This window comes from Lutjanus erythropterus, chromosome 7 (genome assembly GCF_056507025.1).
Source record: "Lutjanus erythropterus isolate fLutEry1 chromosome 7, fLutEry1.hap2, whole genome shotgun sequence".
Lineage (NCBI taxonomy): Eukaryota > Metazoa > Chordata > Actinopteri > Lutjaniformes > Lutjanidae > Lutjanus > Lutjanus erythropterus.
Window position 1 is genome coordinate 5,405,383 of NC_139323.1, and position 12,147 is coordinate 5,417,529.

The window sequence follows — 12,147 nt, forward strand, 5'->3', positions numbered from 1 at the left end:
GCGACTAAGGCTCGCCTCTATGCTGTCTTTGTGCTTTTACACTGACCAAAGGAACGCCGGCATAAAGCCACCCCTGCTTGTCATTTTATACAATGTGCCGGCTTTGTGGACTCGAAAGAGGAATGACATAACACAACAGCACTCCAGTCAACAAGTGAGTCTGCTCATCTGCTCTTTTCTATTCACACACAGAGCCGATGACTTGTATTTACAACAGAAAGGTGTTCCTGGGTAAACAGGGCATCTTCCTCTGCAACAGTTCAGTTTAAAAGAGATGATCTGTGGTGAGAGTTTCCTGTCTGTGTGTGTCTGCTTCATGCACACAGCTGTGTCAGTGTTGGAAAAAGTGTCCGCCCGTCTCTCTCTGATTAAGCACAGCTGATAAATATTTGGAATAAGAATGTAATTTAAAGAACACAGTCTCAAACGGCAGGAAACGTGGAGCACAGCAGCGTCCTGTCCTGCCGTGCCTGTTACTCTCCATTGCTGGGTCAGAAGCGTAACAAAAACTTTTGTACTGACAGCAAGGCGGAATAAGGACACAACAGTCCTACCTTGAACAGACTGTGTAAAAGGAGCTATTATGACAAGACATAAACTCATCATGATACCTGACTCTTAAATCCCTCAGTAACACATGACATGATATGGGTTGTGTGTCTGTTGGACTCACTGTGGGAGGCTGACTGCATGGACTCAGCCAGGCTGACACTGGACGGCGTCTTCGGGGGTGAGCTGGCCTCTGCGCAGCGTTCAGGCTGGAGCTGAGGGGTACTGGGTTGTGCCCTGTCCCCCACCATGCCAACTGAACTCTGAGAGACAGTGTCGTGTGCCTCCGGCTTCAAGGCTCTGATTGGCTCACTGGCCTCAGCAGTTGTGTCACTGGAAGCGTCGACAGCAACGCTGATGGACTTCTTGTCTTCACTCTGTAGTCAGACAGAGTTCAAGTCAAAATGATGTAGCTAAAGTTATTTAAGCACGTTTCATCCGCTGGAAGTCAAACTTCAACAAATAATTCAACAAAGGACATTAGAGCTGCAACAATTCTGATAATCGATTAATCAGTCTGGATAACTTTTTTTAAGAAAAAATGTCTAAATTGAGCTTCTTAAATGTGAATATTTTCTGGTTTCTTTACTCCTCTCTGACAATAAACTGATTATCTTTGAGTTGTGGGCAAAACAAGACATTTGAGGATGTCATCTTGGATATTTTTCATAATTTTCTGACATTTTCCGAACAAAACAAGGAATCGATTGATCAAGAAAATGATCAACAGATTAACTGATAATGAAAATAATCATTACAAGAAAGGAAAGAAAAAATAGGTCCAAACATGTGGAGCACATGCACACACAACTCTTGCTGCTAAGAAACACACACATGTACACACACACTGACCTCACTGTCTGCCTCTGCTGCCTGAGCCTCTGCTTCACTCTCCAGCGTCACCTCCTCCACCTGTGCTCCAGCACTGCAGGAGGCGGTGTGTTGTGGGGCGTCTGCGGTGCTCTCAGACAGCCTCTTGGTGGCGTGGATCCTCTGAGGGTGCAGTCTGCTCAGGGACATGTAGTAGAAGCTGCCCTGCTCTCCATTCAACACGTAGCCAGAGAAGGACATTCTGCGGAACTCCTGCGGGACGACGCATCATCCAATCATAAATCATAATACGTCCCCGCATTCTCCAATACGTGCAAATGTTCTTACTTTTCTCACAAAAATTACAGTCTGATTCATTGTGAACAGACAGGCTGCAATCTGCATACTGCCACGCCGTGCAGTTGGTGTGGCCTTTGTTTATGTTTGTTTTTGCACCAAATCTATCAGCTTCTTGTTGACCACATTGTCCGTGTTTTCTCCTTGCATGAGGGAGCGCCGTAAACATCTAGTTGTAAGACGGCCAAAAGTGAAAATATTTCAACTGCGATCATCAGCACTGTCTAATGTTATCATTACTCTCTGGCAGTTGTGTGAAAGTGTGTGTCTGTGTGTGTGTATGTGTGTCCTTGCCTCTTTGAATTTTTCCAGAGACTGCTCAGGCCCGAAGACAAACTGCAGCGGGACGTCTTCACAGTGACAGTGGGGTCGACCGCTGGAGCGCAAAACGTGCTCGGCTACTTTCTGCAGCGTGGTCGAGCTGATGACCCGAGAGTGACGCAGAGCAGACACGATCTCGTCCTCCAGCAGCCAGCGGATCTAAAACACACACACCGAGAGCAAAGCTGAGAGACGCTCATCACTGTAGTAACAGCAAAAAGTCTCCAAAAAAGCTGTAGATGCTGTGTTGTTGTGTTGCTGCTTTGATAGCTCACATTTATAAGGGTAAGACTCACCTCGTCCATCGTGGCCAGAATTGCTAACTTGTGAGGCACTGGGAGTTTGGATAAGGGATCACCAGAGACCCTGATGGAAGACGAGACAGATAATCAGACAGACAGAAACCTCTGTTGAATGAAAGAATCAGAGTCAAGCAGAGAAAGCTGAGCTCAGAACTGTCCTCTAGAACAAAAAACAAACTGACCCGTCAACCCCGGGCCCCCTGAGACTGTCCAGCACTGCCATGAGCTCCTCATCAGAGCGGTAAGAGGAGGGCTGTCCTGGTGAACGATTCAGAGACACACTGCTCTCTGAGGTGTACCTGCACACAAAGAGGATATCCGACATACCCCATGTTTTATGGTTCACATTTAATCTAAGGATCCATCCACATTATCATCATATCACATCAGAAGACATGCGAGTCCAAGGCACAGCTTCATGACAACTTCAGGAAAGTTTTAGACGTGTCTTCTACTTTTTATAAAGTTACTGTGTATAGGATTTGTCTGTGTCTTTTCAAGCATTCTGATGCCTACCACTAGATGGGACCAAAGTAAAATAAAATCTAATCTTACACACAGTTAAATCTAAAGTTACCCTGCAGAGTTTTTCACCACAAGCAGCACAATGTAACAATGTTTTTACAAGCAGGTCACTGTTTTGTTTGAACGTTATACACAAGCATACGAATCCTGCCAACAATCGCTCTCATTATTAACTAATCTGGCAGTTATTTTCTCAATCAATTGGTTAATCATTTAGTCAATGAAACTGAAAAAATACCTACTGCAATTTCTCTTCTTCATCTTGAGACTACTTGTTATAGTGTGACGTCTGTCAGTTTAACTATGCAAAAGGTTTCACCAAGTTAAACTCAATCTCCAGGAAGTTGTGATGTCATTATCACAACAATTCATGCATATTCAACCAATCCCTGTGATTTCTGCATGAGCTTACAGTTTTGTCCAAACTGCAAATTTGACCAATCATCACACCTTCCCTTGAGTTCTATAAGTCATAGCAGTCCTCTACTTTTATAGTTGGCATAGATCCAGACACTGTGTGGAGGTCACTTACCAGAGTTGCAGGAGTCTGTGATGCTCCCGATTGAACACAGAACAATATTGGGTGATAGCAGATGTTTGCTGGTGGCTTTTTACAGCAGCTTTATGTCTGACTGTCTTCTCATCTGACTCTAATGCCTGAATCATTTACAGCAGTGGGCTTAAAATTAGTTTTCAACAGGCATCAACCATGTACAAGTATGAATTTACACTTGTATATGTTTATTTTGCAAAATAAATACAATTACCTTGTAAAAATGACTTACATATAGCTCTACACCTTGACTTTATTTAGTATTCAAGGACAAATAGTCCCCTCCCTCTGCACACACACCCGAACCCCTAAGTAGCTGCATTTCACTTCTTTGTTTAACTAGCTGGTCACGGTAACAAGCAACACCCAACTTCTCATCTGACTATTTTCTGATTCTATCACAAAATGGGCTTTGGAAAATACTGATCAAAATTTTCCACCATGGACAAAACTGATCGATTAATTGACAAAATGTGCACATGACATTTATTGCATGGTTGTTCATCCAGGGCCCTCCCTGAGGTTTCTTCCTTTTTTTGGTGGGGGGAGTTTTTCCTTACTCTTTTGTGGGTTTTTACAGGACAGGGAGTTTTGCACACTGGACAGATGATTGGATGATGAGATGATGTCATCTGTGACTCACCTGTTATGATGGAAATCAGCCATGACTTCAATCTCCAGAGGCAGTGTCAGGACAAAAAGATCTAAAGTGACTGAGAGCTCATTCAGATCCACACACTGTAAGGCCTCAGCGTTCTCCAGGCAGGAAATAATCTCACCTGTAATCACAACACTGAAATAAGCACCGCAACACAAGTCACAGTTCTTAAACATTCAGAATGTTGGAGAACCCCAGAGATCTCAGCCAGACTTTTCACATATCAACACTGTGTGTTGTGTCACAATGAAGTGAAGAGACAATCTGTGCTGTACTCACCGAGGCAGGTAGGCAGTGTTTGTATGGGCATGGAGCCATGGCAGCTTTTCATATTGACCGAACAGGTGACATGAACAAAGAGCGGCGGCATGTCCAGCTGTGGGCCCTCGGCCTCCAGCAGGGAGTCTCCCTCCAGGATGCTGAAGGAGTCCTGGTCCTGGTTGACGGTGTTTGAGTCCGACAAGGACTGGTCTTCACCCTCTCCGTGGGAGCTGGTGCCTGGATGCTCCTCGTACTCCACTACCAGGTCTGTGTCGCTCTCCGTCATGATGCAGCAGCCCAACATGTTTTCTACACACATGACAACGGTCAGCTGGTCAGTATCACATCATTAGATGAGTGGCACAACTTACTGAGTCTGTGTGTAAAGTATTTTTAACACCAATCACAGATATCAAATGTAACCATGTTTTAAGATGAGCTCTGAGACCTCAAACAGTTTTCAGCAGACTCTGACTCATCAGTTCAAAATCATGTTAATAAGTCATTCTCACAGCTGTCTTAATTTTGTCAACAAAAATTTTCACTTTTATTTCATGACTAAATTGTGATGACAATGTAAGTGAGAAAATACTGATAACCACACTGGACAACCTAATTAGGTCACAGTGTTCCTCATCTTCACCAGCAGCCTGTCAGGTGGAAAGAAAAGAAAAGACAGGAGAGACAACCTGTCTGTGGATACTTTTCTCATATATTCAAACTAAAAGTAAGGCTGGAAAGGAGAGGAAAGTAAGAGTGTATCGTTCCCAATTTAGAGGAGTGGAATAAAGATGATAACACCTGAAAACACACCATCCTGCAGTGTCTGTCAAGGGAAAATCAGTTACATAAGTTAATTAATTCAATGACATGTATGTTAAGTCCCTTTTAGATCTAAAAAAAAATGTTAGCGTAGCTCAAGTTTTGTGTGGATTCAGGGCACATTGCCGTGCTCTGTTACCATATTGTTAAACTTAATGCAGCCAAGGTCAGAGCAAAACATCTCCTCCTTCTAAAAGATAATCTGCAATTTCTTACAACTCATGAACAGACACTAACTCATTCAGCGAACATTCATCATAATTCAGTACTAGTTTCAGCTCCATGTAGAGTGAATAAATGTGATGTTTCCCTGATACTGCTCTTCTGTCCTAATGATGCAGTCTACACATTTGTACTGCTGATTCATTAAAACTGAATTCAACTGAGTGAAACATGATTCTGAATTTAGCAGAAGACCTCAGAAAGATAAAAAAAAAGTCTGTTTTATCAGGTTATAAACATGATCAGTGTCTGATAATCAATAATGATGCATCAGTAATGTTCACAACACAACTGATGGACATTTTATAAAACATGAAATTCTGACACTGAAATGAGATGTTGCAGTTGTAATATTCTTTTTTTTTTAGGTTTGTCTTTGCTCTGTGAAGCACTTGTACCCTAATTCTGGATGATACACAATAAAACTGATGGGTGTCCTAACTACAATGAAAATATTTTAAAACCTAATGAAAACTAAACATTTTTGAATGATGCTCACCGTCCTCGGTGGCAGGTTCGGCCTCTGACACCAGGTCCTCACTGGGTCTCCTCCCCGTTTCACCGTCCTCTGAGTCCTCCTGAGGAAACGAACCACAGCAGCATTCAGAGTGGAGCTGACAGGAGTTTTCACAAGCACAAGTCACCAATTCTTCTGTATGTTTTTTTTCTAGCCAGTCTCACTCCAGAACCATTTCCTTTTCCTCAAATATAATCTCTGATTTTAAAAGTTAGGCTGAACATGAGCTCACAAGAGGAAATGCAAAACCCAGCTTTGTGGACTCACCTCTTTCTTGGATGATGATGGGCAGTAGAAGAAGTAGTGCGGATTGGAGGGCACAGTTTTGAAGTACTGGGACACGATCTCCATGAATTTATCCTGTCAAACAATGGTGTTTAAATTTGACTGAGAGTTCCATCTTGTTCGCTTATTAGCTCACTCATTTACTAACTACTCAGAGGAGAGTCTGTGATTTGGAATAATAAGGTCTACTTTACAGACAGTACCTGTATGATTTTGTGCAGATCTGGGTACACTTCACACTTGGGCTGTGTCTGAAGCAGAGTCAGAGGGAACTCTGGGAGCTTGGCTGTCTTGGACTCATCCAGGATCAGTGGAGACGTGGGAGCAGAGGACTTACCCCGGGATTCAGCTTCACTGGTATCCTCCATTTCAATGCTGTTCACAGAAATATCACATTAATAATCATGTTAGTGTAACAGAGTTAAAAATGCACTTTATTCATTATTATTTCCAATTTTGTATTTGTGAATTGTATTGATAGTTTAATGATTACATTGAGCATTTGTGAATTTGATCTCAATGAGTTATTTTTTTTATTAACTGTTATTAATTTTTCCTGTTTTCCTTGGATTAAATGGACATTACTGCACTCTGACTCCTGGGCTTCTGTAGCCCCTCCCTTCTGCCCCACATTGCTCAGAATAAGTTGTGTGGGAAAATGTTGCTGTACTATTGTATTATTTTCTTCAGAAGTTGAACCATTTATGTTGTTACCTTTGGTGCATATTGTTTAATACTATTATATTACCCAGCTGTTTTGATCATTAATATAAATTTTATAGATGTTTTTAGTTCCACTTTTTGACGCTATTTGTGTTACAGCAGTCTGCCATGTGTCATGTGACCAACGCAGCATAGTACTTTTTGGTGTAAATGCTGTCATTTTGCATGTTTAGGAGCAGAGGACAAGCACAGGACGAGCACGAGCACGAGCACGACCACAAGGATGAGGCCAGAATGTAATTTTTGCACTTATGTATTTCCTTTGTTCAAAGTTGTAAACTTTGTTGTCCCTGTTTAGTCACTACACCCCATGCACTGTTTTACTTTGGCCACCAGGTAGCACTGCTTTACCTCTTGTTTATGGTTTTTAATGGTTTTCAGGATGTTTGTTGAAGCCAATGTTTTCCCATATTTCTTAGCTACTCATTAGTAATGTATAAAATACATAATGTGATGCTAAAATGATTACATTACATGTATATTGAGAAAAAAAAATTATTATGGTGCTTAGTTCGGATTCATCGAAATCACACAACCTGCTGTAATTCACACACTTAAATACACATGGTCTTACCTGGATGAGGAGGCCATGGCAGCCCTGTCCTCTGGTCTGTCCTCCTCAACCTCTCCTATGATGAAGGTGGCAGGGCTCCTTGAAGGTTTTGGATGCCTTCCCCATCCTGGAGCGTCACCGTGCTCCCTGAAGACCCTGATGTGTCCGCAGAGGGTGTGCAAGAAGGAGGTGACGTCAATCTCCTGCAGGGACTCTTCACAGTAGTCCATGGCCATCAGGACGTCCTGGGAGCTGATGCTGTAGGACTGCTGCAGGCTGCGGTACACACCTGAGGAACACCGTGAGCGAATAAATGACTGATGCTGAATTGGACTCATATCATTATGGCATACAGCAACTGCTTTTCATTTGTATCTCAAAGGAAAACGCTTCTTGTAACGTTTTGTCGTTAAAAAAAATGTTCACTTCGTGTAGCATTCCAACTTACTGATTCACCAACCTGAAACAAACCAGTGTATTTTTTTTTAAACCCAAACAAAAGTCCGTGCTTGCTGATACAATTTGATCCTATCAGCATTGAAGGAAATTGTGCAACATCTGAAATCCAACTCCTGCTGTTTTAATACCCCCTCTTTTATGTATGTATTTTAATTTTCTTTACATATCTAATCTTTATTTAACCAGGTGAGTCCAACTGAGATTAAGAATCTCTTTCTTGAGAGACCTGGCCAAGACAGCCTGCAGCAAAAACACAAAGTTGCAGACAGAAACACAAAGAAATACAATTTACATGCATTGAAATTTACAATACAAGTTTGAATGAATGAATCAAAAAGAGAACTTTCTAGGAGTCGTTTGTGCGACCAGGCAAGCTAGAAACATCAACATCCCATGGAATCTGCCTCCAAGTTTTTCATTTTGGATTTAAATGCATTTAACAAGACCAGTTCCCTGAGTTTCAAGTCATTATGCAACTAACACTTGGCTCCTGGTATTATTAGAACTCAGAGCTGCAGGTGACACGCTCCACAACAACATATTACAAGGCAGACTGGACTCTCTATGGCTGTGATTCTGGCACAGTGACTCCTATTGGAAAGCCAGTGCACAAAAATGACATGTGGAGTTTCCCAAGCCTCTTCAGTTGAACATCTAGCTTCATCCTTACTACTTTTTATCACATCCAAATCTTAGATGGAGGGCTGCAACTAAAAGTCATTTTCATTGTTGATTAATCTGTTGATCATTTGGTCCATTAATCAATTAGTTCTTTGGTCCATAAAATGGTGAAAAATGTCCATCAGTGTTTCCAAAAACTGATGATGACGGCCTCAAAAGCCCCGTTTGGTCCACAACCCAAAGATAAACAGGTGACTATCAGTGGACTAAAGAAAACAGAAAATATTCACATTTAAGAGGCTGAAATCAAAGAATTTGGACTTTTTTTCTGAAAAAATTACTCCCACCGATTAATCGACTATCAAAATAGTTGGCAATTAATTTAATAATCATTGCAGCTCTACTTAGACACAGTACAAAGTGTCATTTAGTTGTGTTGTGTACAAACAGCATAGTTAAGTTTAACCAGATCCCCTTTAGCAACAACAATGCAGCTATCAGATCTCAGCATTTAGAAATTTTATTTTTATTTTACTTAAAGAACTAGTCATTCTGAGGAAAACAAGTTCCTCTGAGTGTGTGTTGGTGGAGGGAGGTCACCTTTGACGTAGCTCTGGTGGTAATGCTCTTGCAGCAGGTTGCAGTAGCTGGCCAGGTCCTTGTGTTTGTGAGGCTGAGCCAGGAGGTCGGTCCAAGGGGACGGACTGCTGCGGTCCTGAGACAGTGACCTGCCAGAGGACAACAGCACACAACAAACACACAGAGACGGGACATAAAACGTGCTGAGTTAGAAAGACTGATCGAGGCCCCACACGGACTACAGCTTCACTTCATATTTCCCAACAGATTTATGTTCATCCATGTATGTCACATATGTATAAAGATTCAATGTCAGTTCTAGGGCTGGGCAATATGGCCTACTAATAATATCTCAACATTTTAGGCTATTTCACAATATACAATATTTATATATTGGTGTAGAAACTGTCTCTACAATGACATTCCTAAAATTGGTACCTTAAAAAATGAGCCGATCGTATAGAATATAATCCCTCATCGTAGATTAGAGCAGAGTGATATGAACAAAACTATATATCATGAAATTTTTGACAAAATACCTTAATGTTAATATTGCAACGGTATTGTGGCAGGGTCAAGACCTTTTAAAGCAAATGTGAATGTAATTTAAGACCTTTTTCACATCCATACTGGCAAAAAAAAAGTACATGCACAGTTTGTATTAGTAGTTGTGGTTCAAACTTGATGTCTTTGTGCAGCTGTTACAGCGTGATCAATACAGTTGTTTCCCAGAAACATATTAAAGAGCGAGACTGAAGCTAAATCCAACTTTATGACTTTATTCAATTTCATAATTACATTTTTAAGACCTGTCAGAATCTTTTTTAAGACATTAAAAGATACTTTAAGATCTGTAAATCCTGTGCAGGGTTTGACTGCACTTGTGCTCTAACAAAATATCAACACAATGAGATTTCTGACAAATAGTCATCAGAAATGTGAATTTAATGACTGAGTAAAAACGATTTACAGAACAGCTAGAGCAGTCTGATAAAATCAGAAAATTACATGATACTGCTGTAATGTAGCCTTTAAAACCAGGAAAAGCCTATGCTAATTCCATGTCACAATATAATATGTTAAATCTAAGACAATATCTAAACTCATATGACTATATCGATATAATACTGATATATTGCCCAGCCCTACTCACTTCAAAATACAGACCATTATATTCCATGTAGTTTTGCATAAGCATTTAGATGATTTACATTCAGCTTTAGCCCAGATCTCCACTACAGTGAGCAAAGTCAAGGAAGCCAACAAGCCTGTGAGAGACAACTGAACCTCCATAGTAGCATTTAAAGTGTCATATTTGAAGAAAATCACTTATCACGACAAAAGGGAGGGAGGAACATGAAGCAGGTGGGAAAAAAAAAAGAAAAAAGACCTTGATCGCCAAAGATGGAGCAACTGCAGCAAAGTGTTTTGGTCCGCGAAGCAGCGAGGTGTCAAAAGGTCTCTTAAGACAAACTGCTGCAAAACCTGCAAAGCTGCAGCAAGCACACCGGTCCGGTCGAGGTTTTTAGTACGACACACACTTCTGAACACTCACCTCTGAACGTCTTTAACACCAACAGGAACATGTAGAGATGTATGGAGTCTAAATGTGCCACCAATGAAATGTGTGAATTTCCTTGTACAACGCAACACTGACGGTCTCACACACACTCAAATAGCTTCGTTATCAAATTCCAGGACAAACTGCAGGAAACTGTCTTAGAGCACAACACAGCTGTCCTTGCATCCAAACATACGGAGTGACATTCTTGCCTAGAAAACCTCTTTTCTTGTCTTTCTAACTTCGATGATGGTGGCTAACGACTGCTGCAATAAAAGCAAAAATGTGGAGAGGAAAACTGTGTTGCAGCACTGCACCTACTGCGTGTACCTTAAGTAGCAAGAAAAGCCCGAGGAGGAAGTGCAGACAAGGCCTGGGTGGTGAGGGAGGATGGTGTCGGAGCCTACGGTATTAGAAAAGCAACACGTTTTCCACTCTACAGAAAACAAGCGCGTCCTAACTTCTCAGAGGCGTCCAGGGAAAGCTGAGCAGCGCCTCAGCAGAGAGCGAAGGAGAGCAGCAGAGAAACACAATCAAGCGGTGCTACCTGAACTTCATCTGCTGATTCATCTCCCAGGAGTCAGCATCTTGAGCTCTATTCTCACGCAAGACAATCAAAGACACACATGTTAACAACTGGACTGCAACATTCATAGCTCAGTTATGGCAGGGGATCTTAACGATTAAAGTAGTGGCATAAAGTTAAAGTTAATTGTAAGTAATAGAGCCAAATTTGTCTGAGAGATGTGATGTCTGGAAAGTGGAAGACTTCAAAACATTTATCAAAATCTAAAATCTAATTATCCTAATTACCACTGGAACTGTTTGAAAGGTTTTTATCAGATGGGTAGTAGGGACCTCAATACAGAACAAACTGTTTGTCCTATCTTGAGTTTCAAAGCAATTTCTAAACTCATTTCTGAGCCCTGTCTCAGACCTCACATCTTATCTTATCTTAAGGAATCCTAACTAGTTGTTGTCTACCAGGATTTCTGATTTCTTCTCTGCATTTCTTTGCTTTGTATTTCTTTCTGAACTGTACATATGTCACATTTACTATTCTCTTCCAATTTCTTTTCTGTGATTTATTTGTGGCTTATACTGGTTTTATATGTGTACTGGATGTCCAAAGGCAATAGTTATTTTTATTCCCTTTGAGGACAGGATGGACTAAGACTGATTTGAATGTGAGGTGATCCTTGTTGTCTTTGTTTGCCTCTCTTCCCTCCTGAGACTATTGAGAATGTAACTCTTAAAAAAAAAGTTTAGTGCTGGTAACATATAAAAACAAAGTTTAAAAAAAAAAAGAAATCCTAACTAGAGCAGCAAACTGCAAGCTGCCTGTATGACAGTTGGTCCTCTCTGTCTGTAAGGCATGAAAGATACTTTTTATTCATTTATAAACCTCTTATTAGTTTTTATGTCCTTACATCACTTCAGTGCTTTCTTTTAATGTGGGCTCTTACCAA

At 41.1% G+C, this 12,147-nt stretch overlaps 1 protein-coding gene across 2 annotated transcripts in view; it reads right to left on the reverse strand.

The window, feature by feature from the left end:
• Positions 1–12,147, reverse strand: part of szt2 (SZT2 subunit of KICSTOR complex) — a 129,725-nt gene that overhangs the window by 93,095 nt on the left and 24,483 nt on the right. For both annotated transcript variants that reach the window (XM_084722454.1, XM_084722453.1), the window contains exons 27-39: positions 11,226–11,273; positions 9,139–9,266; positions 7,480–7,747; positions 6,386–6,557; positions 6,165–6,257; positions 5,880–5,958; positions 4,355–4,645; positions 4,061–4,196; positions 2,522–2,638; positions 2,334–2,403; positions 2,011–2,196; positions 1,402–1,632; positions 674–926 (exon numbers count right to left, since the gene is read on the reverse strand). In XM_084722454.1, coding sequence (XP_084578580.1) covers positions 674–926; positions 1,402–1,632; positions 2,011–2,196; positions 2,334–2,403; positions 2,522–2,638; positions 4,061–4,196; positions 4,355–4,645; positions 5,880–5,958; positions 6,165–6,257; positions 6,386–6,557; positions 7,480–7,747; positions 9,139–9,266; positions 11,226–11,273 — 2,072 coding nt within the window. The remainder of the gene's footprint in view (positions 1–673; positions 927–1,401; positions 1,633–2,010; positions 2,197–2,333; positions 2,404–2,521; positions 2,639–4,060; positions 4,197–4,354; positions 4,646–5,879; positions 5,959–6,164; positions 6,258–6,385; positions 6,558–7,479; positions 7,748–9,138; positions 9,267–11,225; positions 11,274–12,147) is intronic.